Source organism: Misgurnus anguillicaudatus, chromosome 11 (assembly GCF_027580225.2).
Source record: "Misgurnus anguillicaudatus chromosome 11, ASM2758022v2, whole genome shotgun sequence".
Taxonomy (NCBI): Eukaryota; Metazoa; Chordata; class Actinopteri; order Cypriniformes; family Cobitidae; genus Misgurnus; species Misgurnus anguillicaudatus.
In genome coordinates this window covers 19,242,258-19,270,169 of record NC_073347.2, presented here as the reverse complement: position 1 = coordinate 19,270,169, position 27,912 = coordinate 19,242,258, and the positions used below count along the sequence as shown (strand labels likewise).

Below are 27,912 nucleotides of genomic sequence, written 5' to 3'. Positions count from 1 at the left end.
AGCCTCAAAAGCAGTCCGAGGGTGACCATTTACAAATATTCTTTCTTTTAGCCTCCAACCATTCATCTGGAAGATGTCAGGAGGTTAGAAAAAAGGACACATCCAGACAAACACATTCTCCAGTGGTCACGCACTGCCACTCTCAAAAGTGCCCCATTTCCAGGGTGGTCCCCTCATTCTGTCCTCTCAGGTGGAACTCGGTCCACCCACTCACGAACCCCGGCATTGTCGGCGCGATGCAGGTCGCAGCTTTGTGAGTGATGTATGCGTGTGTCAAGGATATCGGACGGCACAAATCCCCCATTAGTATTCAGCTTTCACTAACAAACAAACAACCATGGCAGCATCTCTGTTTGGACATCAACGTTTTGGTTGTACAGAGTATATAGAGGGTGTGGGTGGGTGTGCATAACATTTTGTGTAATCTGAAATGTATTTTTTATTTCAAAGACCCATCCTTTTAGGTGAATTGGCTTTTTAAGCTGCCTTTTGCTTTTTTAGCATGCTTGGAGTGAGGCAATCAGATAGTATGTAGTGTTTAGTATCTTTGGGTGTAGTCCCCTAAATGTAGTTTTGATTTGCTGATTCCTCAAGAATAGAAAGATTTAGTCTTTAAATAATTCTCAGTATTTTTTTGCATATATGATGATGCTTTTGTTGACAAAACGATATAAATGGTGCTAATCAAAATAATACTGATAATTATAGTACAAGTAACCCATAATACTGATATATTTACATGACAGCGTTCTACATCCAGCTCTAAATGAATGTGGATGTGAGTCATTGATTTTGAATGAATAATTGATGGTTTACCTCGTACCTTGTTTACCTCCTGATCGGTGTAATAACTGCATGAACGTCTGACTTTAATAGTACATGCTACATATCAGTGGCGTAGACCTTGTTCGGTTTCTGATTCATGCTAAAGGCCAAAAGCATCTGAGGGCAAGCTATGGCCTTTCTTGCTCCTTTCTGGATAAATGGTCACTGTTAACACTCATTTTGATTGAGTGAGCACAATGTGAGGTGAAGCAGGGTTATGCTCATTAGACTTGCTCACACATACCAGAAAGATTACACTCTCCACTGCTGAGGGACATTCATAGTGAGCGAACACCAGCAATAGTGCTGTTCAGCTAAGTGTTAAAGAGTACACGTTTATGTGAACCAGTCAAGTTGTTAGTAAAATGTTTTAGAAAAACACATTTTTTGTTTAGAAAGTGTATATTTTTTGTAATCGCATATTAATAATTCAAAAACAGATTAATTATCTTTTTTTAAATGTAAAATCGGTAATAATTTGAAGAACCGGAGTCAATTATTCTGCTTAGACCGAGGTTAGCACAGACATTACCAAGACATTGCTCTCGTGGTTATTTTAGGTTATACCATGGGCTGTTGAATGCTTTATGATTGATTTGAGAAATGTTCTTCGAATGTTGATTATTTTTTTGTAAAACACACACCTGACCTGTCAAATAGGGGTGGGCATTAAACCGGAAGACATAATTAACCGGTAGAAATTTGTCAACCGGTAGAGATTTTGGACTATCGTTTCTATCGAGGTTACGCATGACGAGGGTACCTACGTCACGCTCCTGTGCACATGGTCGCGAAAACGTAAAGTTTGTACACGTATTTAATCACTGCAGTTTTAATTTAAAGTTATTTTAAGCCATTGAAACACAGACAACAGATCTGTATGCGTGCGTTCCTTCTGTGTGTCAGGAGCGGACAAGTCGCACAAACGCTGCTCTTTCTGTCTGTGAGGAGCGCGCAAGTCCCGCAAGCTTGTGAGCATTTTTCCGCTTTATTGGCCTTAAATAGACATATGCGTCAAAATTCCCGTCTTTGCAAGCATCCTCATAAACACGACCAGTTTTGTCTTAAGAGAAAGTAAACAGCTAAAAGAGAAATCTCTCACTGCTCCTGATTAAATAACTTTTCTACCTTAAATAAAAAATATTCTTATATCATTGACTGTTTATCTTCAGAGAGCTTAAGTTTTGTTTGTTTTATTTTCTTTCTTGTATATGTTTTTTGTGAGAATTATGAACATTTCTATGGTATTAAAGATTTAAACCTTAATAAAACATAAAAAAAACTTTACCGTGATACATATCGTTATCATGATATAAAATTAATCCTATCGTGATAGAAGATTTTGGTCATATCGCCCACCCCTACTGTCAAATGTCTTAAAATAACCACCAGAGCAATGTCTTAGCAATGTTTGTGGTAACCATGGTATAAGCGTAATTGACTCTGGTCCTTTGAATTGTTTGAAAATAATGCAAACCCACAGTGTAACAGCACTCCGCTTTCAATAATGTTTAATATTAATGGTCATTATATGAAGTAATAACATTTAAAAAAAATGTAAGCTTCAGATTTTAGTTTTGAATTTAACATTACCACCCAAATCTTGATTAATTGGCTATCAGTATAGAGAGTATGCATTGACGTCAATTTTCCATGTGACTACGCCGAAGCTCGCCCTGTTGAGTGGCAAACATTCAACAAAATGGCTGGTTTTCAAAGCGGGTGCTGTGAAAATGCCAGTAAAACTGACTATTATCAGCTTAAATTAAATTTAGTTGGCCTTGATAGCAGAGGTGGACAATACTTAGTTACATTAGTTACATTTTCCAAGCATCTGTGCTTCATTAGGGTGTTTGTCTTGGTAAAAATTTTACTTCACTACATTCTAAAGCATAGAATCATACTGCATATTCTTTTATATTGCATATTAAAATTTATTTACATTTTAATTACATTAAAATTGTGTACTTTTACTTGAGTAAAAGTACATTAATGTAATTAAATATTAAATGTAAAACAAAAACTTGTATTTATGAAATGTAATAGAGTAAAAATTAGTGATGCACCGATGTATCGGCCGCCGCTATTTATCGGGCGCCGATATTTATCGGCCGATTTTTGATAAATTTGAAACCATCGGCATATCGGCAATAGCTCGAGGAAGGCTGATACCGATTGTTTATTAATTAAAGCTGCGGTCAGCAACTTATTTGATCATATTTTTTTTATCATATTCACTGAAACCAACACTATGCTCCGATAGAACAACATAAATTAGACTGTTTAAGAAAAAAACCCGCGCTTCTAGCTCCACCTGGAGCCTGTTATTTGTTTTGCAAAAATCCACCGCTCCCGGTTCGTTTGGTCCAATCAGCGCAGGCTGGTTCATTTGGTACAATCAGCGCAGGGCTGTGTAAAATCTGCCTGTCAATCACAGTACCTGCACGCGCCACAGATCCCCATCCCCCTCGCGCACGTTACAATATCACGTGCATCCGCCTGAATTCATAGGTGTTTTGGTTTGAACAGCGTGATGGCGGAGAGAACTTTCAGTAACAAACTTCCGATTTCTCGGTTAACAACTAGAGCTAGGAAAACAACCAATGAAAAGAAGGAAACAAAGATAGAAAGCGACCGTGACCGTAATAAAACTAGGATCAATATCGGACCGGCATTTGAAAGGAATCTACGAGATTTCAAGCTGGATGCAGAGCTTGCCACATTTCTTCTCAACAGGTAATTGTGCTTTATCAACCATTGATTGTATTTTGGAGTGTTATGTAAGTAATCTAAGTATTCTTGCTAAGTATGCGTTCACAATAATACTTTTGGACACGCGCTGACGAGAACGAGCTCTGAGGGAGGTTGCTCGGAGGTAGTGGGGGAGGGACATGAAATTGTAAACATTTAGAAACTGCTTAATCCTCCAGAGTTGCCGACGGCAGCTTTAACTGCATAAAGAAATCCCTTATATGTAAAAAAAAAAAAAGAGTTAATGTTGTTAATAAAATAAATGCTGAATAGCAAAAACCACCTTTGAAGGTTGTCATACTGTCTTATTATATTTGTTTTAGCTTAATTTGTGCCTCTCTTATAATGTTGGTCAGTTGAATGTTAATAAGATCCAATCCATGTTCAGTAAAAATAATTTGATGCAGAAATAAACTAGCTAATAGACCAACTGTATAGTATTGTATACAAGTGTTTAATATGGGTATCAGCATCGGTATCGGACAGAAGTTGTCTGTTTAAATCTGTATCGGCCAAAAAAAATCCTATCGGTGCATCCCTAGTAAAAATTATGATAATATGCTTTGGAATAAAAGATAAAATAGAAATACTTGAAAAAATTATCTTTTTAAGTAGAAAGTAAAACCTCTGCTTGATAGTTAGTGACCCTAGCAACTTATCAACCCACCTGTGGTCTGTGAACGTTGGCATGAATGTTCTATTTACTTCTCCTTTTGATGTTTTTTGGCAGTCTGTAAAACTATAGCTCTGAATTGTTGTTAATCTGTTAGTACAGTCTATCGCACAACAGCTTTTTCCCCATTTAGATGCGTTTTCTCTGCGTTTTCGTTGATTTCACACTGTACACAAATTCTGCCACTCTGTCTTTTGCCACTAAGTGGGCGTAACCGCGGTCACTTTTGCAGAAGGTGACGTCACGTGCATACCCTCTATTGGTGGGAAAAAATTTGCATCTCTATTGTTTTCTTATAAAGTATATGCCTATCATCAAAATGTTGTGAAACTGGAAATATGCTTCCATCTATTGAATAACTTAATTGGAATGATGTATCTTCTTACTAATTGGCAAGTTAAATTAGCATCTTTTATCTATGTATCTTATGCAAACAAACATCATAAAGCAAGAAACTGTTTAAGACTAAGCTTGTGTTCGTCTCTAGAGATCTTCTTTCTTCTGATTATGGACTTTAATCAGTAGCAAAGGCATTGCTGTGAATTCTTCCAGCCATGGGTGATTTTAGCATTTTAGATAATTACATATCAGGTCATCCTGATCCTTACTGTAGTACGTTGTAGTCTTAACACAGCATTGAATCATTTGACATTCGCATGGGGTGAAGAACATTAAAATGCAAAACATTTTACCAAAAGACAAAGGTAATTACGATGCGTTTTAGCATTTTACAAGTAACCTTTAAGGCACATGAATCACACTTTTGCTTATTTACCCATGTGAAGGGGTCTGTTTGAAGGATGCCCGTGGGGGGCAGGGGCATCTGAGGGCTGAGAATCTTGCATCTCCCTATCTCTCCTCCATCCTTAGATTTAATCGAACCATAATGACTTTTTAAAATTCCCCACCAGCCGGTTGCCACAGAAAGCACATACGATTATTGCTTCTAAGTGTGCTTTGCATTGTACTCTATGCTGTTTTGTATTTTAAATTAGTTGGTAGGTTAAATCCTGCAAGCTGCTTTTAAATGAATCCTGTTCAGGCCTAATTCATGTACATGCTGCGCAGCCAGAATTATCTTCTCAGACTGATGATTGACGTTTTGCAGGTGAATAATATCAGTCTTTCTCAGACCTTTCTCTCTACCCTCTCTCTGTACCCTTTCTCAATGTGTCCCTTAGGGAGAGTATAGAGCATAATTTATGGTAAAAAATTGGTTCCCCTTTCCTGTGTCAAGAAGGTAAGTGCTCTACAAGGAACCGTGATGGAACAAAAGTGGCTAGTTTGTTTACTGGTTGTGCTTTGTGAAACATCCCCCTAACCCCTTATAGCAGCTGCCTGTTTAATTAGAGCACTCGGTCCCTTGAGACCGGCAGCTCCTCCTGCACACTGTACGCAGAAAACCAGGCCCTCTCAATCATTTAGGCTTGCTTCACAGCGCTAACTGACAACAAATAAAAATACAGGACAGGAATTATGAAGAAACATCACTATACATTTAGACAGTGGAGGACTGTTATTGCTTTGGATGTTGCTGAGTGGGAAGACAAAAGAAGATCCATCTCACACATGGCTGAATAATATTACTTTTCTTCATCTTGAAACTGACAAGCAACAATCTTAAAGGCCATGACCACATTCATCTTAAAGTGTGAAATGTTTTCAAAGTACAGCAACAGCTGTATTTTGGATACATTTCACATAGAGTCTCTGGCACCTCGGCTCTGGATGTCATTGAGATTCAACACCGGCTCCACAGGCAGGCAAGAGCTGTGCCCAACCTCTCATCCTTTCATCTGAGTTCGTGCTTAATGTCTCTGTCAAGACATCAGTCTTTTGAACTTTAAGGTATTTTGTCTTTTTGTTCCTCCCTTAACGGTGCAATCGTAGGAAATTGTAGTCTTTTTCTTCTATACTCAACCCGTTATTTACTGTAAGAACACAAAGCAAAATCTTTTGTCAGTTTTATATAATACTGATTGTACCACCTTGAGTGGTGATTTTGGATTTCAGTAGCCTTATGTATATTTTTTACTTTAGCATGCTTCCCATTTTACTGATAATCTCATATTAGAGTTTTTAATCATGGCTGCCATTCCTCTAAGGTGCCCTTTGTTAACTATTAAAATGTGTTATACTTAACATGAAATGGGTTATTGCAGCACACACAATGGACCGACTTGTCAATGGTCATGTCAGAATCCTGCTTCTGTCTGAGGCACAGGCATCAGTATGCTTGCGGTGGAAAGATTTGATGTTATCTGCGGACCCACAGGGTAGATGTGAATTCACTGATATGTGTTTGAGCAGCATTGTTAGACTTTTGCTATTGTAATAATCACCCACTCAGCACTCTCCTGAGCTCTTCAATGTGGTGGGTGGTCTTTCAGACCCCTTTGTTTGGCTGATGCCTTTTTGTTGTCGACTATAGAAAAATGGACACAGTAACTCCCTTTATGACCATATTTTGGGGCTTTTTTGGCCAAATGCTGAAATTGTTGTAAAATAGTGCTTGTGCTAAAGTGCCTACTGCTGGGTGTCTCTTGTTTTACTTATAAGACAGGATATTATGCTTTATTATAAACGGGCAGTTCTGATTCTTCATTCTGATTGGTTGAAACGCATTCTAAGCCGTGAGAAAATACCCTGGTAAACCCGCGGTTCAGACCGCATTACATAAGTATTACTGCGCCGCTGTTGTACTGATTTATGACAATAAACACCAGAGTCTTTAATCAAATTTTTAATTTGTCTACAATTGCACAATTAATGGCGATATCCAGATAAATGTCAATAAATATTGTTGAGTCATCTCGTTAATAAAGAGAAAACGCTTCCCTGAGGAGTTTCTACCTCAAATTTATATTCCCGCTATCCACTGCGTGGCGATCTTACCCAACTTAAACACTGGATGCATTCACTCAAAACTAAAGCACCGTGTTTTGATAAGGCTCTGAATCCGATCTCTTACAAAAGTTCTTCACAAAAATGGAATTATCTCTGCTTTAAGCTGAAAATTTGAGAGGTGTTAAGAGAACAAATGAAGGTAGGATGAAACGTTTTTTATGTTGTTGTTTGAACTAAAACTGGGTTGCAACTTAAAAAAAAAGCTGACGTGGAAAGAGTTAATGCTTTCAAGCATATTTGATCATTACTACAACAGTTGCACGATATAAATGTTAATTTATAAATTAGATGAATGTTGATTTATAACAATAAACACCACAGTCTTAAATCATATTTTCATTGTGTCTTTGCTGCGTCTGTGTTGGTTGTGAACTGCGCTCTGTTTCAGTCACACTTGATTCTGAGGAACTACTTTGTTTGGCGGAAGAGTAATATTTGTACTAATATAATTACAACTTATTTGTGTTTTATTTTATGAAACCCTGCAATGTATATGAAGTAACCGTTTTATAAAAGCAATAAATCCCGCAAAGCAGTGGGGTTACAGTGCATTTTACAACTCCGCTTCGCGTCTTGTCTAACAACGCCCCTTAGCTGTTATAAAATGCACTGGTAACCCACTGCTTCTTGGGGCTTATTGCTTTGATATGGTGCTTGTAGTTCAGGTTTTTTTGAGTGTTACTAGTTTATAATTGGGGCGTTGGCCAAATGTTTTTTTGGCCTTGTTGACCTTTTTATAAAAATGAAGTGCTGTAAAGTGCTGCGAGTTTAAATTGTAAATTAAATTTTAAACTGTTGTGAAAAATAGATGAAGGCATTGCATTAAGCATGAATGCATTAAATGGAAAAAATTAAATTTGTTTGTTTTAAATAAAATCAGTGCTTGGGACAACCTAAGCCAAAAAAAAAACCCTGAAGTTAAATTGTCATTTGGTCGTGTTTATTCATTTATTCATTCCATTTCAAAGGCTTGCAAGTAGTAATGCAGAAGCACTACTCGTCGTTGAATCAGTTTTCAAAAGACATTTAAAACGAATTTGAAACAGATGATGTCCCAAACTTTTTAATAGCTGCAGCCAACCGTTTAACTGATTAACAGTTTTTTTTGGTACAGGTTTTTTCTGTAATGGATATGAAATGGTTCTGATGTACATTTGCATACATTAAGTGAGAGTCTATTGACATGAATGCAGTAATTAGTTGCATTCTAATGAGCTGATGGTGCAGCCAACAGTCTGCTGCTTACCAGCTGACAGCATTTACTGTAAGTCAAAGTGCTCTGAGGTGAGAAACCTTTTACAGAGACTGTTTTGCCACGTAATATAATTTACTTTCTGTGTTCCGGTGTGTGAACATTTAAGAGGGCAGAGAGGATACGAACAGGTCATTTACCAGTTGACTTAGAGCACACACAGTACAGCAGGAAACATTTTCATTCAGTAATGGCAGTCTCTTCGCTTCCTCTAAGAACACATGAAGCATGACTCTCACGTTAGTGAGACTTCAGTGTAAATGTTTTATATGATCTCAGCCACTCAGGAAAACGTTACTTGTTGAAAATACATTTCTACAAAGTCCCATTTAAAGTCATTTCAGGGAATTGTTTCAAAGAATTGTTTCTTAATGCTTTTTAAATGTATTGTTGAGTTGTGGAGTTACATCTTTTTCCACATTTGTGTGGATTATTTGGGCGGGGCTAAAGCAGTGGCTAGATGATGTACTGGAGCCACCAAGCATGGCTCCACCCCTAAATCGCAGTCATCCTTTCAGGTTGCAGCAGAATTTAAAGATTAAAGAGATTCCAAGTTTCCCACAAGTGGGTGTGGTTTCAGCACAGACTGCAGACACGCCCCCACCGTTGAGGGTAGAGAATCCTGCCTGTTTTTCCAAGATTTTGATACTGTAACTTAATTTATTTACTTGGCAGTTTTTTTAAATCTTTAAAATTTGTCTGGCTGGGTAATAACAGTTTTTCTTTGCTGTGACAAACTGAGAACCCATTTAATATCTGACTTTACATGGACTTTAAAGGTGTGTCCCTCTATATTTTGGGCATGTACTGCAGGGCACAATTATTTTTTATTTTACTTGAAAAGCGAAGCAGTTTTGATATTATCTCATTAAGTATAAAATCTGACACCAACAGTTCTATAAAAGCTTAACCCCTTTAGACCTGATTTTTAGGGCCCGAGCACCGAGGAGCAGGCCAGAATGGCCTGCACCGTAGGTGCGAAGCCCTATTGTTTTTGCTCGGATTTATTATTTTTTTTTTTTTTATTATTTTTTTTTTACGTTTAGGGGCAATTTGGGGGCCTTAACATACTCAAAAACTCTTGAAAATTGGCAGAGATGTCAGAGTCGTCGGCCATTAGGACCCGGCAAAGGCTGGAACTCGGGCGTGGCAAGGGAGCTCTGTAGCGCCCCCTGTAATGCAAAAACAAACATTGGGGCACAGATCGTGCAAAAATGTACGCACATGTACGAGAGTTGGTACGCATATAGATCTCATCGACCCGAACAACTTTCGCCCTCTAACATTTAAGCTCCGCCCAACAGGAAGTCAGCTATTTTGGATTGTTTAAAAAATGCATGTGTTGAACTTTTGAATACTCCTCCTAGAGGATGCATGCGATTGACACCAAAAGTGGTGAACATGAAGTCGAGACATTGGACTTGCTAAATTGCGAAGGGATTTTTGATATCTCGAACGGTTCTGCCGTGGCGAGCCGACAAAGTTGTGGCGAAATCAGAGAAACAGGAAGTGTTTAATATCTAAGGCAAAAAATGTCTTATTGTAATGACACGCGGGGTGTTTGTTCATCTGAAGATTCCGATCGCATCGATGTGCCTATTGTGACTCCCGGGTATAGCGCCACCAGCAGGCGCCAGGAAGTGTGTCAGTCACAAAGCTGGATTTTTTTGAAAGTTCCATGCAATGTTCTTTTAAATACTCCTTCTAGGATTTTCATGCGATTGACACCAAAAGTGGTCACCATAATGCCGAGACATTGTAGATGATAAATTGCGAAGGGATTTTTAATATCTCAAACGCTATTCCCATGGCAACGCGTCAAACTTTACTTTCATTTTAAAGGCATATTTAAGCCTTTCAGTTTTATACAGTTAACTTTTAAATACTCCTTCTAGGATTTTCATGCGATTTACACGAGAAGTGGTCAACATGACGCCGAGACATTGTAGATGATAAATTGCGAAGGGATTTTTGATATCTCAAACGCTGTTCCCATGGCAACCTGTCAAACTTTACTTTCATTTTAAAGGCATATTTAAGCCTTTCAGTTGCATACAGTTAACTTTTAAATACTCCTTCTAGGATTTTCATGCGATTGACATGAGAAGTGGTCAACATGATGCCGAGACATTGTAGATGATAAATTGCGAAGGGATTTTTAATATCTCAAACGCTGTTCCCATGGCAATGCATCAAACTTTACTTTCATTTTTACACATATTTAAGGCTGACAGTTACATGCTGTGAACCTTTAAATACTCCTCGTATGGGATTCATGCAATTGACACCAGAAGTGGTCAACATGATGCCGAGACATTGTAGATGATAAATTGCGAAGGAATTTTAGACATCTCGAACGCTGTTCCCATGGCAACGCGTCAAACTTTACTTTAATTTCAGGCATGTTTAAGGCTCTTGGCGTGCTTAGTTGAACTTTAAATTTGGCACACACATCCAGAGATGTATAAAGTACTAGGGACCCAGACTTGAGTAAAAGTACAAGTGCTCTATCAAAAAAGTGAGCACACCACTTAAGTGGAAGTACTGAAGTATTAAACATGTTTTGTACTTAAGTATTGCAAGTAGTTTATTTTAAAATATACTACTCAAGTACTGAAAGTAAAAGTACAAGTATTGTGTAATGTAGTTATTAAAGAAAACAGTCAAAAGTTTGAATATAATATTGTTTATATTATTTCAAATGTTAAGCTAAAGGACACTCACAATTGCTTTGGCTGTAGCAGGAGTACAAGGACAGGAATGTTCAGATTAATTTAACTAATATGGCAATAGAAAATTCAGAATTAATAAAATATTAGTCGATGTAATGGTAATAGGTAAAGGTAAAAGGTGTTTCAATGTATTTAGGTTTCCTTCTTTCGCGCACACTCGCCCTTTCTCGCGAATTCTCTCTCTCTATTGGTCTCTCTCGTGCACTTTGGTTCTCTCTTCACTTCACATTTGTCCACAACCGCGGCTCATATTTGTGAGTGAGAGGGAGGGAGGGGTCCGCTCTTCACTATCTCCTATTGGTTTAGACCACAATCTGTGTGTGTTTCTAATGTGTATCACCGCTCCGGCAGTGATAATGTAGGTTTGGAATGATTCGTAACATTTGAGTGTAACGAGTAACTATGCAGCACATAAAAAATGTATTGGAGTAAAAGTATTAAACTCATCGAAAATATGTACTGAAGTAAAAGTGGAAGTAGGAGAAAAAAATAATACTTCAGTAGAGTACAGATACTGCCTTTTAGTACTTAAGTACAGTAGTGAAGTAGTTCTACTTCGTTACTATACATCTCTGCACACATCAGAGTTTTCGGCTGTTAAGTGTTGACAAAAAGGTCAGACATAGGCGTGTCTCTTAAGTGGCTCACTAGTGCACCTGTTTGTCTAAAATGTGGGGTTTCTTTTACCTACAGTCCCCAAATGGCTCAGAAACAACATTAAATAGCCCACTGATATTTTACCCACTTGATGCCCTTGCCCACCGTGCATCGTTTTCTCGGACGCACCGTGTAGCGGTAAAAAAACGTGCGAGGGCCCGCCATTGCTGCTTGCAGCTATATTTTCTTATTTTGATTGGTTGATCAGCATTTTTTATTGGTTTGAACCACGCAACATGTGATTTCCATTCCAGTGGACACAGGGTCTGAAGGGGTTAAATCTTACCTAAAGGGTTCATGAACTGGGTTATTTTATTATTTTGTATTGTTCTCTTAGGTTTTTACCTAAAAACGTCATAATTAGTAAGTAATAGGCTTTATTCTACCATTTTTGAGCCTCCATTTTAGAACCCTTTGTTTTTGTGGGTGTACCGCATGGATGTAACCGGCCACTGCAGTGTTGTATAGACCCTTTCAAAGTTGGTAAATATTGTGACGTATTTGTTTGGGCGGGGCTTAGCTGGAGGCAGAAAGAGCCGTGGAGGCAATGTTGACAAGCTTAAGCTAGCACATTTTAGGAGGGATTTATTAAACATGGATGCCAAAGAAGTTTCGGAACTGTCCGAATATGTACAGTCACTGATTCTGCGGGACACTGATTGTGCGGGACCGTGACAGTAAATTAACTCTCGCGATTTTAACCAGGTTTTGGATATTTCCTAGACAACATATAAATTACTTTCGGGTGGTTTGTGGAATTTTGTCCAGGCTTATTGTCTAATGTAACCTATCGCTGGACTAGCTATGATTAGCAATGTGGATTATTTTAAGAGGCCATTCAAAGGATGGCACACACATCTATCGTTGTATGTTTGTTTAACATTTAAGCTAAACAGTAGCGCGGTTGGCGACTTTTCACCTATAAAACAAAAACTTGCTGATTTGTACTAGATAAAACCAACATACATGTACATATGCATAGATTATTTTACCTAATATGAAGTGTGCACTGCAAACACAAGCATTATTTATGAACATCTCCGTGTACAACGTATTGCATACAACCACAATTGTCTTGATTTCTGTGAAGGAATGCCTGCCGGGATCCATTAAAACTTTATTTTTGAACCAAAAGTAAATGGACTGCATTTATATAGTGCTGTTCCTTCTATTCAGGCAGCCAAAAACACAACAAGGTGACATTTTAAAGTCCAAACCTCAAACTTTTAGTGTGCCGGCTATGAGTTCCTACTTATTTTTTGCCTCCAGCTAGAGCGGTCACAGTGACGTGGGCAATTAAGGGGTCTATATGTACTAAGTTTCAAGGCCCTGGCTGTGCATGTGTGGAATTGCACATTGTAATTATTTAAAAAGGTGTAGATATTCTCCTGCAGAGGCGGTCTTTAGCAATACTATGACATCATAGTCACACACTTTTCAAAACAGTCATATTCTCACCTTGGTTTAAATAAAAGCTGTTTTTGAAATAACAAGGAAGTTCATGATATTTTATAGTATAATGGGCTTTTAACCGTCAAAATATCAAGGAGAATTTAAACTTTATGACCCCCTTAAAAGCATCTTCCAGGTTGGTCCGGTCAGTGTACATGTGCACACTCAAAATTACTGGGTAAATTCTGACCCATAATGGTTAAATATTGGATGGAACACACCGCTGGGTTAAAATCGACCAAATGCTTGGTTGTTTTAACCCAACTGCTCGGTTATTATACCCTATGGTTGCATAACAACAATTCAACATTGGGTCATTTTTAACCCAGCATGTGTTCTTTCCAATATTTACCCAAATGGGTCAGAAATAACTGAGACATTTTTAAAAGTGCATGTTTCAGAATTAAGCAGTTCCCAATTGTTGTTTTTTTAAGTAGAAGGATGGACTTTCTTTGCTACAGATGTCATGTTTAGTGTTTTTCATTTTAATACAATATCCTATCTCTAGGCTAGCTGTCTCTGATCTCTATTAAACTAAATGAGAAGAAAAGGTATAGGGTAGTAATGATATATAAAAACTGGAGGGGCTGCTTGAATCTATAGACCTGTCATATAATTAATCTATGGTTGGGTAAGTTGATTTTATGGCCTGTTTAATTGCAACCTAGCAGATAGTCACCTTGTCAAGTTCATAGGTTTTATTACCATAGTAATGGCATTCCAGTGCTGCATATAATGAATGTTTCCCCACGCTCTTTCTCTCTCTCCATCCCTCCACTGTACACCCTGACATAACCAACTCAGGGAGTCTTTTGGATTCTTAGCAGAGTATACATGATTGAGTTCAGCGCTGAGAGTGAATGTGCTGACCCTCATCAAATGCAAACACTGTAATGGTTTCCTAAGTATACGCTATATTTCTCAAGGTGGCGGGTAATATACCTGACTGCGCAAACCACAAGTAAGACTCAAAAATGCTCAAAAAACATGATATAGCCATGTAAAAAGCCAAGCTTTTTTGGTTTTGGTCCAGGGTCTGCACAAAGTTAGATATTTATTTTTACATTTATGCATTTGGCTTTTATACAAAGCAACTTTTATAAAGGATTAGTCAATTTTCTTTAAAAAAATCCAGATAATTTACTCACCACCATGTCATCCAAAATGTTGATGTCTTTCTTTGTTCAGTCGAGAAGAAATTATGTTTTTTGAGGAAAACATTGCATGATTTTTCTAATTTTAATGGACTTTAATAGAGCCCAACATTTAATACTTAACAGTTTTTTCAACGGAGTTTCAAAGGACTATAAACAATCCCAAACAAGGCATAAGGGTCTTATCTAGCAAAACGATTGTCATTTTTGACAATAAAAATAACAGATATACCCTTTTAAAGCACAACTTCTCGTCATGTAGTTCCGGTTGTGATGCGCCAGCTGACCCCACGCAATACGTCATGACGTCAAGAGGTCACAGAAGACAAAAGGCGAAACTCCGCCCCAGTGTTTACAAGTGCGTTGAAAGAGGACCGTTCCGACGTTGTTGTATGTCAACTGATACTAATTAATGTCTTTGTGTCAGTTTATTGTTTACAATGGTCCGCAAATGTGTGTTTTATGTATGTAACACGTTACCTCCCTACGTCACTGCGCATTTGCGTTGGGTCGTGCTGGACCGGACCTAGACGTAAAGTTGTGGTTTGGAGGTGCATGTTTTTTATTTTTCTTGTCAAAAATGCCAATCGTTTCCTAGAGACCCTTATGCATCGTTTGGGATTGTTTATTGTCCTTTGAAACTCAGTTGAAAAAAACTGTTAAGTGTTGAGTTAAGTATTAAATGTTGGGCTCTATTAAAGTCCATTAAAATTAGAGGAATCCTGCAGTGTTTTCCTCAAAAAGGGTAGTTTCTTCTCGACTGAACATCAACATCGGCATTTTGGATGACATGGTGGTGAGTGAATTGTCTGGATTTTTCTTTTGGGAAAATGGACTAATCCTTTAAGTTAAAAACATAACTGTAGCTCAATGGTAGAGCATTGTGTTGCAGCTTAAAATGTTGTTGGTTTGATTTCAGGAACACACATACTGATATAATGTATACCTTGAAAAAGCATCTGCCAAATGCATGTAAATTGAACTTGGTGGATTTAGGGTGTATTTGGTTTGTGTGTTCCTTGGGAATTGAAACAGAAAACCCTCATATCAGTTACTGAACCCTCATGTAATTTAAGGGCTGTATGACTTTTTTGATCTCCATACAATAAAATCAGCTTTTGCACAAATGGAGTTAGCTCAAGTGCACACTGGCATTAACAAAAAAGGGGAAATACCGTGCCAAATACTAAACCAGTTTTTAAAACATTTGAATAAAGGCATTTCAATACTGGTCTCTCAGGCTTTTTGAAACTAATCCCCCAAATTATATATTAATTTTTGTTCTGTGAGCACTATACAGAGTTATTTTAGCTTGTGGTTTCCTCTTGGTTGAATGCCTTTGTGTTAATAATTGTTTAATTTGATTTGACGGTGATGCCTGAGAGATTTGAACACGGAGATGGTGAAATAGAGATGGAGTAGGGAGAAAGAGAGAGAGAGTGGCCACATTATCCATAATCCAGTCACAGCTGTCTGCGGTTTGGCGACATCACTACAGCACGTCCCTGCTAATAGCTCTATATTTCATAGAGGAAAACGCCCTGCCAAAACTCGCTTGATGTACGACGATGTCTTCATCTCACCCGCAACCTCCCCACCATTCCTACCTCTCTTTTCGCACGCTTATGTGTTGTCTCTTACTAACTCAGACTTCTGTCTCTTCTTTTTTTGCCCCACAGTTTGACAAAGCATATGCCTACAGCATCCGCCACATGTTCGGAAAGGAAGGCAAGCGCACTGACTACACCCCCTACAGTTGCATGAAGGTGATTTTGTCAAATCCACCCAGCCAAGGCGACTACCACGGTGAGTCACAGCGAGTCTGACTGTTGATTTTAAAAGCGATCAGGCCCCGTGAGGCCGGTGTTTAGTTCTGTGGTGAAGACGATTAACTATCTTTGATAATGACTGCTATACAGGTGGTCTTAGGTTTGTTCATGCAGTCTAAATAATAACACCTGCTTTATTCAATGCACGTTAACACTGGAGTTTTATCGTTTTTTGACACTGATTGTAAACCATTTATAACTTCTTCCTCCTCCTCTTCCTCACAGGGTGTCCATTCCGCCACAGCGACCCTGAGCTACTGAAACAGAAGTTACAGTCTTATAAAGTCCCCCCGAGTGGCGTCAGTCAGGTGTGTATGACCACTAAAACACACTTGAGCAGACCCAATGTACTCTATGCGCAATATGCTGAGGGGGACATAGAGGTGACCACTAGTTTTTGGGGATTTCTGCTTTAAGTGAACATTCTGAAGGACTTTTTAACATAACAACATAATATGGCTTTCATTAAAGTGATTTGTGGAAAACATCGTCCTGTACCCAGTCACAGTCCAAACAAAGCTTGCGAAATAATGAACAAAAAGGATGTTAACTTGACAATTAAAATGGAACAATTGTATAATAATCTTATGAAAATGGTATAATTCATTTTTAACAAGGTGTCCCTGAAAGGCCTGCACTGATGTACTTCTGGAATATTAATGATTTTGTTGTACTTCTGGAATATTAATGATGAAAAGAAGTAACATTCAGGATTCTCCAATGCAATGACGGCTTCAAGTCTCTGTGTTGATTAGTTTGACCTTTGCTGTATCCAGTGATTTTGGAGCATTTTTTGAAGTGTACTTAAAAGTCATTTCAGCAAATTTTTTCCCACACATTAAAGTAGCTTCAGTGGGCCAGGCAATGAAATGAGATGGTTCGGCCTGGCTGTAATGTTCTCAGAGTTATAAACCTTGAAGACTAATGTCATTAACGGACTGGTTTTAATGAGGCCATTAAGTTCAACGTTGAAAGGTTCTTAAAAAGAATATATAGGACTGCATGAAGTCAAATGTTGCATACTGTATTTGGTGTTAGAGTTAACAGAATAATATAACAGAAGTAAGCAACCAACTAAAATTGCATCATAGTGTGGCAAATTCTTCTGACATTATTTTCATTTATTTTTGGGTTGGGGAATTTGAGATGTAAATATGCGTAACAATAGGGGGCAACTAGAGGGAGTTTAATTTCATGAATAATACTTGGGACAATAAGGGGGGCATGTAAACATGGCTGAAAACGCTAGGCAGATACCTTCTCAGCGTTTCTTTAGGTAAGTGCTTTGGTTGATATAATGCTTTAGTTTTGTTTTTTAGCCTTGTACAATGCACCAGTTGGTTGTTGTTATATATTTCTCGCACCCCTCCTCCACTGTGATTGGACAGCTGAGTAAAAAGTGACATTGACGAGCTGAGTGCTTCACCCAAAGTTGAAAACGTTTTAAGCTGGGCTCTCAGCACTGAATGCAGAAAATCTTTGAGACTTTATCAATGTTTAGGTGCTATAATTGGGTCCCCAGTGCCTCTATCAACCTAGAAAATGTGAAAAAGATCAACCCAGTAAGTTAGTTTTGGTAAACCATTCTCTGCAAGCATGTGAAAAAATAGGTCATTGAAATTTGGCTCCCATTGTGATGTTAAAAGGGGATAATACCACCCCTTAATCTGTACTATCCGACCACAGCACTGCCATTTGGTGCAGAGATCAGCTCATTTGCATTTAAAGGACAGACCCAAAACGGCACATTTTTGCTCACACCTACAAAGTGGCAAATTTACACATTTTATGATAAATTATCTATACGATATTTTGAGCTAAAACGTCACATACGTACTCTGGGGACACCAAAGATATATCTGATATCTTAAAAAGTCTTGTGAAATGTCCCCTTTAATCAAAATGTGTTATCCCTGGGTTCAAACTGAGGGGGCAGCCTTCCGATCTCTCTGATGATGCCAATACGGAATTAATTTAAACTGCAATTTATCAACTGGCAACTAGAGAATGACTTCAAAGGGAGTCAATTCCCATAGACCCCCATGTTAAAATGGCCATTTTTACAGCAGAAAATAATGTTTACAGCCCTGCACAAAAAGGTCTGTATAGCTAGTTTTGCCCTTCGTGACAACTGTAAGGGGGTGGATTTTTTTTGTGACTCATCCATTTAAATTATATTAAGCTTTAAAGTTCTGCAAAATTAAGGGTGTGGCCACTTGAGTGACGGTTACACAGCCACTCCTGTCACTAGAGTTGAGCTAGGCGGGCGTGGTTTAAGCAACCAACCACCTCTGCTTCACCCATATCCCGCCTCTTTACCCATTTTCAGAAATCCTTGAGTGATGCATGGTGACCAAGCGTGCCGCAAAAGCCCTGAAAAGTGAAGCCAAAATGTTTCAATCGCCCTGATGCAAATAGGTCAAATGTCCCCTTGTTTTTAAATTAAGTTTGTGTTTAGTTAGTTATTTAATAATATAAAAACGGTGGTGTCACGTCATGATTGACAGCTGTGATATCGCATGATATGCGCATTCTGCGAGGGCAGGGTCTTGATTTCGCGGCTTTACTTCCTGCTCACTACTGCGCAGGACTGGTCCCAAAATCGCTACTGCGCAGACTCAAGACCCAAGATGGCAGCGCCATATGGGGACACTGGCGGCTTCACTTTTCACCAATGGAAGAGAGCGAACGGGCGTTGTCCATCTTTTTTTACAGTCTATGATGGTGACGCGCGTCCAAGATGGCGACGACAGGCACCGCCCACTATTGGCTTCAAAATCGATCTTCAGAAACCAAAATTCAAACCCATGACTTTTACACTGCTTATGCAATGCTCTACCACTGAGCTACATAGGGTCACATTTATTCAGTGGTAAGGTGAAATTAATAACTAATTGCTATATGAGAAATGTTAGCATGTACCCTACTGTAACGTGTGCTGCTTTTAACCCCACCTGATTCTTCCAGTACTGTACTTCCCATTGTGCAGTTAAGGCAAATGTCTGATGGCTGCCTAATGCAGTCTGACATGCCAGCCCAAGGGTAGCACGTTTCCAATCCAATTAAATTCATAATTTCACCGGAGACCCCAAGCAGTGTCCTTATAAACTCCAAGTGTTCAGAGAGTCTTAGACCTGTGGGTGTGTGAAGCAACAGCTTGATGTTCACCCCAGGAGCTCTCTCAGCATGTGGTCAGCTCTTGCAGCAGAGTCGGCCCGGTGTGCCGGATAATTAAAAACCTCGGAAAATGTGAAAAGCCCGGGCAGTTAGGTGATTAAAATGCCGAACGTCAACGTTCTCCCTCAACCTGTCTGTCGACAGTGACATTGCAGTCAAAAAGGTGAGACTCAAGTCATGAAGAGAGAACTGTTGTAAACGGCGAGCTCTCCTCTCGCTTCCAGTTAAACTCCGTCATAGTGTAGCTTCTCCATCAAAGTGGGAAGATTGAATCGGTTTTATGGGTCAAACAGTGCTGATACATGCAGACTTCATGCTGGTCTTTGAAGGATTTAATTCCAGCATGTACATCCCTTTCAATTCTATGCATGTTGTGACTGTTTGTTTGCTATTAAGGTACAAAAACATGCTTTTAGATGTTTATGTAATTGATTTCAGAAGGGCAGATGCTGTCCGACCAGCACTTTTAAATTGACAGATATGACATGCTTTGATGTGGCGATTGCTTGAACATTTACTCACCCTCATGTCTTTACAAAGTGGCATGGCGCTGTTACTTTATTTATTAAACACAAAAGGAGAATTTGTTTGTCACATAGCTTTTTGCCATACAGCGACACTTTATATTGATCACATCTGTCAAGCTCTAAAAGGGCAAATAAAGCATACATTTCAAACCAAATAATTACGTCATCAGATAGCTTAATCCGAGGAACAGTATGAAATTGAAGTAGTTTACCCAAACATGAAAAATTTCTCATTTATTCACCCTTATGCCATCCCAGATGTTAATGACTTCTTTTCTTTAGTTAAACACAAACAAATAACTTTATTTTAAAATGCCATCATGTTATTATCTTATATGGATGTCAAAACTGAAGCTCCAAAAAGCACATCCATCCATCATTATTCTGAAATAACTCCAGTGTGTTAGTATATGACTTCTAAAGTGAAACAATGTGTTTGTGAGAGAGAACTGTTAAAATTTTTAACTGATTTGAACTGAGCACTATGTCACATGTACATGAAAAAGTGGATCAACGCTGTACATTCAAATATGGCGTCTTTGAATATTGTTGTTTCTTTTTCGTGTCTTTTGATAAAATATGACCATGCAACTAATCATGACATATGCAAGAACTAATGAAATTTGTGAATTTTCATAATTGGATGAACTATTCCATTAAAGGTGCAGTGTGTAATTTTTAGAAGGATCTCTTGACAAGAAATGCTAAATAATATACAAAACTATATTATAAGGGGTGTATAAAGACCTTTTAATAATGAACCATTATGTTTTTATTACCTTAGAATGAGACATTTTTATCTACGTACACTGAGGGTCCCCTTACGTTGAAGTCGCCATTTTGTGCCACCATGTTTCTACAGAAGCCCTTAACGGACAAGCTTTTTTTACTAAATTGTCTCAGTTAATGCCATGTTTTTCCAGTGGCGGCTACTGTAGCTTCTCTATGCGTTTCAAAAGCGAGGGAAGAGCAGTGGACTGAGCCATGGGTTGCAATTCGCAACCTCACCACTAGATGTCGCTAAAATTTACGCACTGCACCTTTAACAAGGAACATTTAAGAAGTTTAGATGCAAAACACTAAGTGCTTCTGACTTGTATTTTTGTAAATGAGAATTTTTACCATGCTTTTATGTTTAGTTTCAGTAATTTCACTTTATGAAACTTCTGTTATCATTTACTTACCCCTCATGCATGTTGTTCTAGACCTGTATTTCTTTACACAAAATATGATATTTTGATAAACTATCCCTTTAATGGCAATGAAAATGTTTTTAGTCAGTAAATTGAAATGCTTTATTTTTACAAATGTCACTTTAGTAATTTCATTAGTATTTAACAAATGCATGCAAACTTTTTTGGCAAAACCCCCACTTCTAAAAAAACTCATCTTCTTCTTTGTACAAGACAAATCACAAGATTCAAATAAAAACATTGCAAATGATGAAAGTCAGAATTTAAAAGGTTAAAATGAAGAAACTGAACCACATATTATGTGGTACTCAGATCCAAGGGACCCAAGTTTGAATGTGATCCTTTGAGGACTTTGAAAAATCTATGTGGCATTTAATGAAGAACACCAGGATTATGAGGGTTTGAAGCAAAAGTTTTCAATATGCTTTGTCCCAAGAGCATTTGCTTTACCTGATAAGGAACACTGTGCCGTACACGGTACACCCCCTCCCTTGCATGTGAGGCTGCATTACATCATTGTAACTTTGAAGCATTAAATCTTCAAACTATACGGTCATGCGGCACATCGTTGGAAAGCTTAGACTTTCGGGATTCCATTAAGCGCACACACAAAGCATAATATGATTTTTAGCAGTCATAAAACTGTAATCTAGTTGTTAGTTACCTGAACCGGGCGGTGTCGATTTAGGATATTTACTTACCTTCAAAATCTTCACTTTATCCGCTTCGGTGAAATTGTTCATAAATCCCCAAAAGTCCAAGGAAATGGAATATCCAAGCCTTTTAATCCAAAACGGTTTGTTCATCTCACAATCTTGACGTTTCTGACTGAATTACGATATAAATAGTGTATACAATTAGTTCACTAACAGACATTCGTTCGAATCTCATTTTTCATTCACGATTTATAATGAATATATTCGGATGTCACGTTTATTGTGCAACGTCTGAGGAACAAATACGCCCCCTTGTGGAATTTCAGCCGTTCCATAAGAGGCTACAGGATAACACCACCGTTTTTCAATATTTTACTATGTTCTTACCTCAACTAAGACAAATAAATACATACCTATCTTTTTTCAATGCTTGCACTTAATCTTTGTACAGCGTGTAGTGAATGTGTTAGCATTTAGCCTAGCACCAGTCATTCCTTAGGATCCAAACAGGGACGAATCCAGAAGCCACCAAACACCTCCATATTTTCCCTATTTAAAGACTGTTACATGAGTAGATACACGAGTAAGTATGGTGGCACAAAATAAAATGTGATTTTTTTAAGTGCATAAAAAATGAGAACTATATTGTATGGTGGAAGAGCACGTAGTTTGCAGCACGGCGTGCAGTAACATCATCACTCCTGACTACTCTTCCTTTTACTCAAACTTCCGTCAATATTACTACAGCCAAGGTGGAAGTACTGCAAGCTAAGTGCTCTACCGCCATACAATATAGTTCTTATTTTTATCCGCTTAAAAAATCTCCACGTTTTATTTTGTGCCACCACACCCACCCGTGCAACTACTTATGTAACAGTCTTTAAACAGGGAAAACACGGAAGTGTCTGGTGGCCTCCAAATTCATCCCTGTTTGGATCCTAAGAAATGAATGGGGCTAGGCTAAATGCTAACACGTTCACGGCGTGCTGTACAAAGATTAAGTGCATGCATTGAAAAAAGATAGGTTTGTATTACTTTGTCTAAGTTGATGTAAGAACATAATAACATATTGAGAAAACAGTGGTGTTTCCTTTAATATCATCTAGTTTTTGATAGATATGGTGTTTAAGCTCAATAGTTTTGAACTGAAGACATAGAGGTGGTTATAAATGATCAAAATATAGAAACAAAACCTTTTTTCTTTTGTACTGAAAACACAATGACAAGTTTCACACAGGGGTCTTTAAAGTGTTTATAATTTCTATAAAACTGATTATATTTGACATGTGTTCTGCCTATAATATTAAACTCCTACTTTGTGTCGTGCGGTATATATTAGGTTTGCTTTCAGGTAGCTTTTTTGTCCCTGGAGCCTTTTAAGTTAGGTGTCGGATGATGTTTGCTCTCACCTTTAAATCCATGTATTATGTATTTCTGCTTTTGCCAATATGTTAGTTGAGGTGGAAAGCCATGCTTTACCACTGGGAATACACGGTGTTAAAAGCTTTACCTGGGGGGAGGTCTAAGCAAAAAAAGAAAAGGGAAGCAGCTTGTAAAAGCTTTTTTGAGCCGTTTGATGGCATTTTACCCCTGTGTCTCACCTGAAAACATTGTAAGTGTTTGCTGTGTCAGTGATTTTTCAAGTACTTTTGTACAGTGTCATTCAGCTTTTTTGTTTATCTTAGACTCTTAGATATTGATTTGACATTTTGTCTAATGCTTTTACCCATTTTGAGGAGCCTCGATCTCTACTAATGCATACACTGGAATTTTTTTTGCTACAAATTGTGCATGCATTCAACAGCTGTAAAATTGTTAATAGGCATGGGTATTGATTTTGGTCATACAATCCTCTTAAGTAGTCAACAGATGGATAAATGTTTTCATTGGTGGCTGTACATATTCTGTGTGTGTCAAAAGCATTTGGCACTTGCGTCACATGTCGCTGCTTTTCAGCATCTTACGCTGCGAGCGTTTTTGATGCTGTCAAGTTTTAAAATGGTGTGTTTCAAAAACCTACAATAATACCATGTGTCTCAAGACCCCTGTGTTGTGTTCTTTTCAGTTGCGCTCTGTCGAGCTGTTTGAAAAGAGCAATGTCTCCAGAGTGCCGAGTGTTTATGCGGCCCTCACTAAAAGTCTGTGTACAGTAGTGATACCAGACATTATTTGTCTGCATGTAGTTCTGAGTCTAAAATATTTTGATATTCAAGTCACATAATTATTGTTTTTACGCTCAATAAGCTGTTACTTCAGAGTACTCGTGCCTATACACAAGAAGTCATGTACAAAAGACATTCATGTAAATGTATTTTGAACCTCATGTATAATGAAGTCTCATTATCACTCACTATTCTTTCTCTCTCACAGATTCTGGAGCTAGTCAAGGGGATGCATTATCAGCTGGCCTGCCAAAAATACTTCGAGCTGACACACAGTGTAAGGATGCTTTTCATTTCGTACTGCTATAATTGGCCCTACCTTGTCAGCTCAGGGACAGCCCTAAAAATCACAAACAAAGCCCCTATTCTCACGTCTGCCTTGGGCTGACACAGCGGCTTCATTTTGATGGGTTAATTATTAAAATTTTTACTCATCTAAAACGTTTTAATGAGAACTAGGAGTTTTGTTTCTTCAAGGTCATTAATATTTCCAAAACATGTTGAAAGAAGAATATAATAGATTTGCTTTAAAGGCCAGAATGCACAGGCCGTATTAGATGCTGAATATGGTGAATCATTTCTTTTTGTATTTGGATTGCCCTTTTAGATTGGACTTGGGGCTTTGCGGTTTCAATATGCTTTCTTTTGACAGGGCCATAATAGCAGTGGATTTATGGGTCTGAGGTGGTTGAAAAAGCAAATGATTACAGGTCTATTTCAGTGTTTATCTAATGGATTTCACTGGGTATTTTTACATTGCAGACAGTGGAAATGACTCTCGCTGCAACCTTTCTATATTTTATTCGCTTTTTCGTGCAGAAGAGAAATGTTTCGGAGCAATGTCAGTCAGGATTACCTAAGTGACATCTGCGCTCTGTCCCTCTGCTAAAAACGCAGCCTAGCTGACATGTTGAGAATGGAAATGCGCACATACCCGTAGCGCACGAGCAGGTGCTATCGGCTGGGTGACAGGTTAATATGAAGGGGGGGGGGGTAGGAAAGCAAGTGGTAAACCTTTCAAATATTTGTCTGTTGGTGTGTTGCCAGATGGATTTTAAACAGGGAGGTTACCAGGAAAAGCAAGTATTTATTTATGCGACAGGCAAATTTACGAGCAGCCGATTTTTCACTGTCTACCAAAAGCAATTAGGCACCATCGCAATTTTAACTCTTTGGTTATTTATCAGCACTGGATGTGATGTGGAAGTGAAAGATCTTATTTTAAATGTAAAGCAAGAAATGTTTATGACCTGATTTTGTGATGTATTTGAAAGTCACCCACTCGCAAATCTCGGCAGGCAGTTTAAATGTATGCCGTTGCTTCTTGTATTGTTGTCTGCTTCGATGCATATCCAGACGCGTAAATCAAAGAGCATGTGTATAAATTCCTAATCTCCTGCACGTCTGGATTTATTCCCTCAATAAGAAAGGTTTATAACAGTGTTTGTGTCTGCACCCACCCCTCCTTTAATGCTGTAATGCACTCAAAGTGTCATTGATGGGATATAATGGCTTTTAATGGCTCCCTGTGAAATGGCAGTGCCTTCGCAGTCCAAGGGCATCATTTAGCTTTGAACCCCGGGGCTCTCGGTACCCGGGGGTCATGGAGATGACTAATAGCCTCGAGCTAAACAGTGCAAACTAGTTATGATGCGCCTAAATGAATCCGATGAAGAGCCTGCAATAACAGGGTTTGAGAGATAACCCCTCGCCACCACCCCGATGAAAATCACATCTCACAAATTCATGACTCATAGTTAAGGGTCAGTGAATAAAGAAACCGCTGATGTTAATGGTGCAATAAAGCACTGTTGCTGATTTCTCAGTAGATCCCCCAGCACCCCTCCCTCCTCCATCTGATCCCCGAATCATCACGGCACCGAAAACAGGCCTGCTGAACCCGATCGAAGGAGACTTTAATCACTGCCATACGTGCCCGCCGCTTGCACAGCAGCGACACATAACAAATAGACGCTTGCGTTTCTGCCTCCATGGCAGCATTTATTTAAAGGTCAAAATGTAATACTTCACTGATGAAATATTTACACAACCACAATAAATCAAACAATAGAAAGAATAATGAAACACGGGAGAGGAGCTCCCGGAGAAGTTCTCCGAAATGAGCTTGTTGAATCTCTTAGTTAGATTCGTTCCTCGGCCTCAGATCCTTTCATGTTTATGCATTTTTCATTTGCTACTGAGTAGCCGGGCGCGGGCAGTGCACTGTAATGCGGTAACTCTGAAATGGATGTGTAATAGATCTTTCAGTCCACAGCTTAACAAGCATAGGGACCCCTGTGCACTCGTCTCTGAGAGAGACAGGCTTAAAACTTTGATTCATGAGGAGCATCAGGGGCGTGCTGTGATTGAAGCATAATTAAACAGCCATATCCTCTGCACTTTAAAACAAATGGACTGGGCGACGTTGTGATGAGATGCAGCTTTCAGGGAGTCATCTGAGAGACGTAAACCTGCTTTGATTTAACAACCAGAGTTGATAGGAAGTAGAGATCTTGTCATCTTCAACTAGTGAATGAGGTGAATGCACACAGACAATCACTTTAAAGTCAATGTGCCTTTGAAGAAGTATTTTACTGTAGGTTAAGTTTAACTGACAACATTTGTATCATAATGTTAATCATGACAAAATAATTTCGACCCCCACCCTTAGTTAAGGAGTTTTACAGGCACTCATATAGGGCAACCTATTAAAATTATACTATATACTGTAAAATATACTTTTACGTCTCTTATAATATCTAAACATTGTCATTTTTCATTACAGATTGAGGATGCTGGGTTTTCACTTAATCACCCCAACCAGTACTTCACTGAGAGTCAGAAGTTTCTCGGTGGTGGGCGGGAAATCAAGAAAGAAGTTGAGACGTCCCAACGAGGGCAAGAAAATGTGTCAAGTAATGCACCCAACATTTCCCGTCCGCCTCCAGCAAACTCTAAACAGACCAATGAGGAGATGGGGGATTTGGACTCTTTCTTCCAGGATGAATAAATTTGTACAACCATATAGAGGTCTTACTGGCATTTACTGTTTGATACAAACTATATGTTTAGTATTGAAATGTTTGTTGACCTGATTGTTTTTTGCTTTTCTCTATTCTGATTGGCAATTTTTATAAAGAAGTGAATAAAATAATTGCTTATGAATAACCTTTGGATTTGAGTCATAAACTGCAATGAAATTCATGTATATAGTATTCATTATAGTAAGAATTTGCATTTACCATGCATTATATGTTGTCAGATGCTTTTATCCAAAGCTTACCATGCATTCAGGTTAGGGTGGTCCTTATTTTTCAACTTTTAAAAGTTCATGCTTTCACCCAACCAATATGTTTGAATAAATAAATAAAATGAAGCACATTTTTTTCAATATTAATATTTAGAGGTTGCTCAAGACCTTTTGAAGTTTAACACATTTGAGATTATGTGATACTTTGTGCTAGCAATGCATATATAATTGTTTAATAATATATACTTATGCAGCAATGGACTTATTTGACCATGCCCCATGCAATTAAAACTGTTTTAGTTGTGATGTCTTTCAAAGCAAGAAAACTTCAATATGAATGGACCACAATAGACAATATACACTGAGACAATGGCTGAAGCAACACAAAACAAGTCTGCTATATGGTTACTCGGATCTGAAACTGAAATAACTGAAACAAAGTTACCCTACAAGAAGCAAGTTTTATGTGTGCTGTGTGTTTTTAAATGGTACAGTTTTGCAAAAAATGTGATTTCGGAAATATTCAAAGGCTTTAAACAATCTCTAGATATTATAAGAACAATTTTGCACAGTGAACATTACATGGTACAGTTGAACATTAAAAAAATTAGACCCATAATAAGGACCACCCAAATTCAGGTATACATTTTATAACACTGTGTGTTAAAGTCAAACCTACACTAACAGACATAAAGGGTGCAAAATTTGTACTGGG

General features: G+C 38.3%; 1 protein-coding gene across 2 annotated transcripts in view; it reads left to right on the top strand.

Annotated features, from left to right (window-relative positions):
- Positions 1–27,115, top strand: part of prim2 (DNA primase subunit 2) — a 70,635-nt gene extending 43,520 nt beyond the window's left edge. Inside the window, exons 11-14 of one of the 2 annotated variants that reach the window (XM_073873229.1) lie at positions 16,083–16,209; positions 16,458–16,540; positions 24,156–24,224; positions 26,733–27,115. In XM_073873229.1, coding sequence (XP_073729330.1) covers positions 16,083–16,209; positions 16,458–16,540; positions 24,156–24,224; positions 26,733–26,957 — 504 coding nt within the window. In that variant the 3' untranslated portion in view covers positions 26,958–27,115. Of the gene's footprint in view, positions 1–16,082; positions 16,210–16,457; positions 16,541–24,155; positions 24,225–26,215; positions 26,516–26,732 lie in introns of those variants that run through there. The other variant, XM_073873230.1, reaches the window with a different exon arrangement.
- Positions 27,116–27,912: the final 797 nt, after the last annotated feature.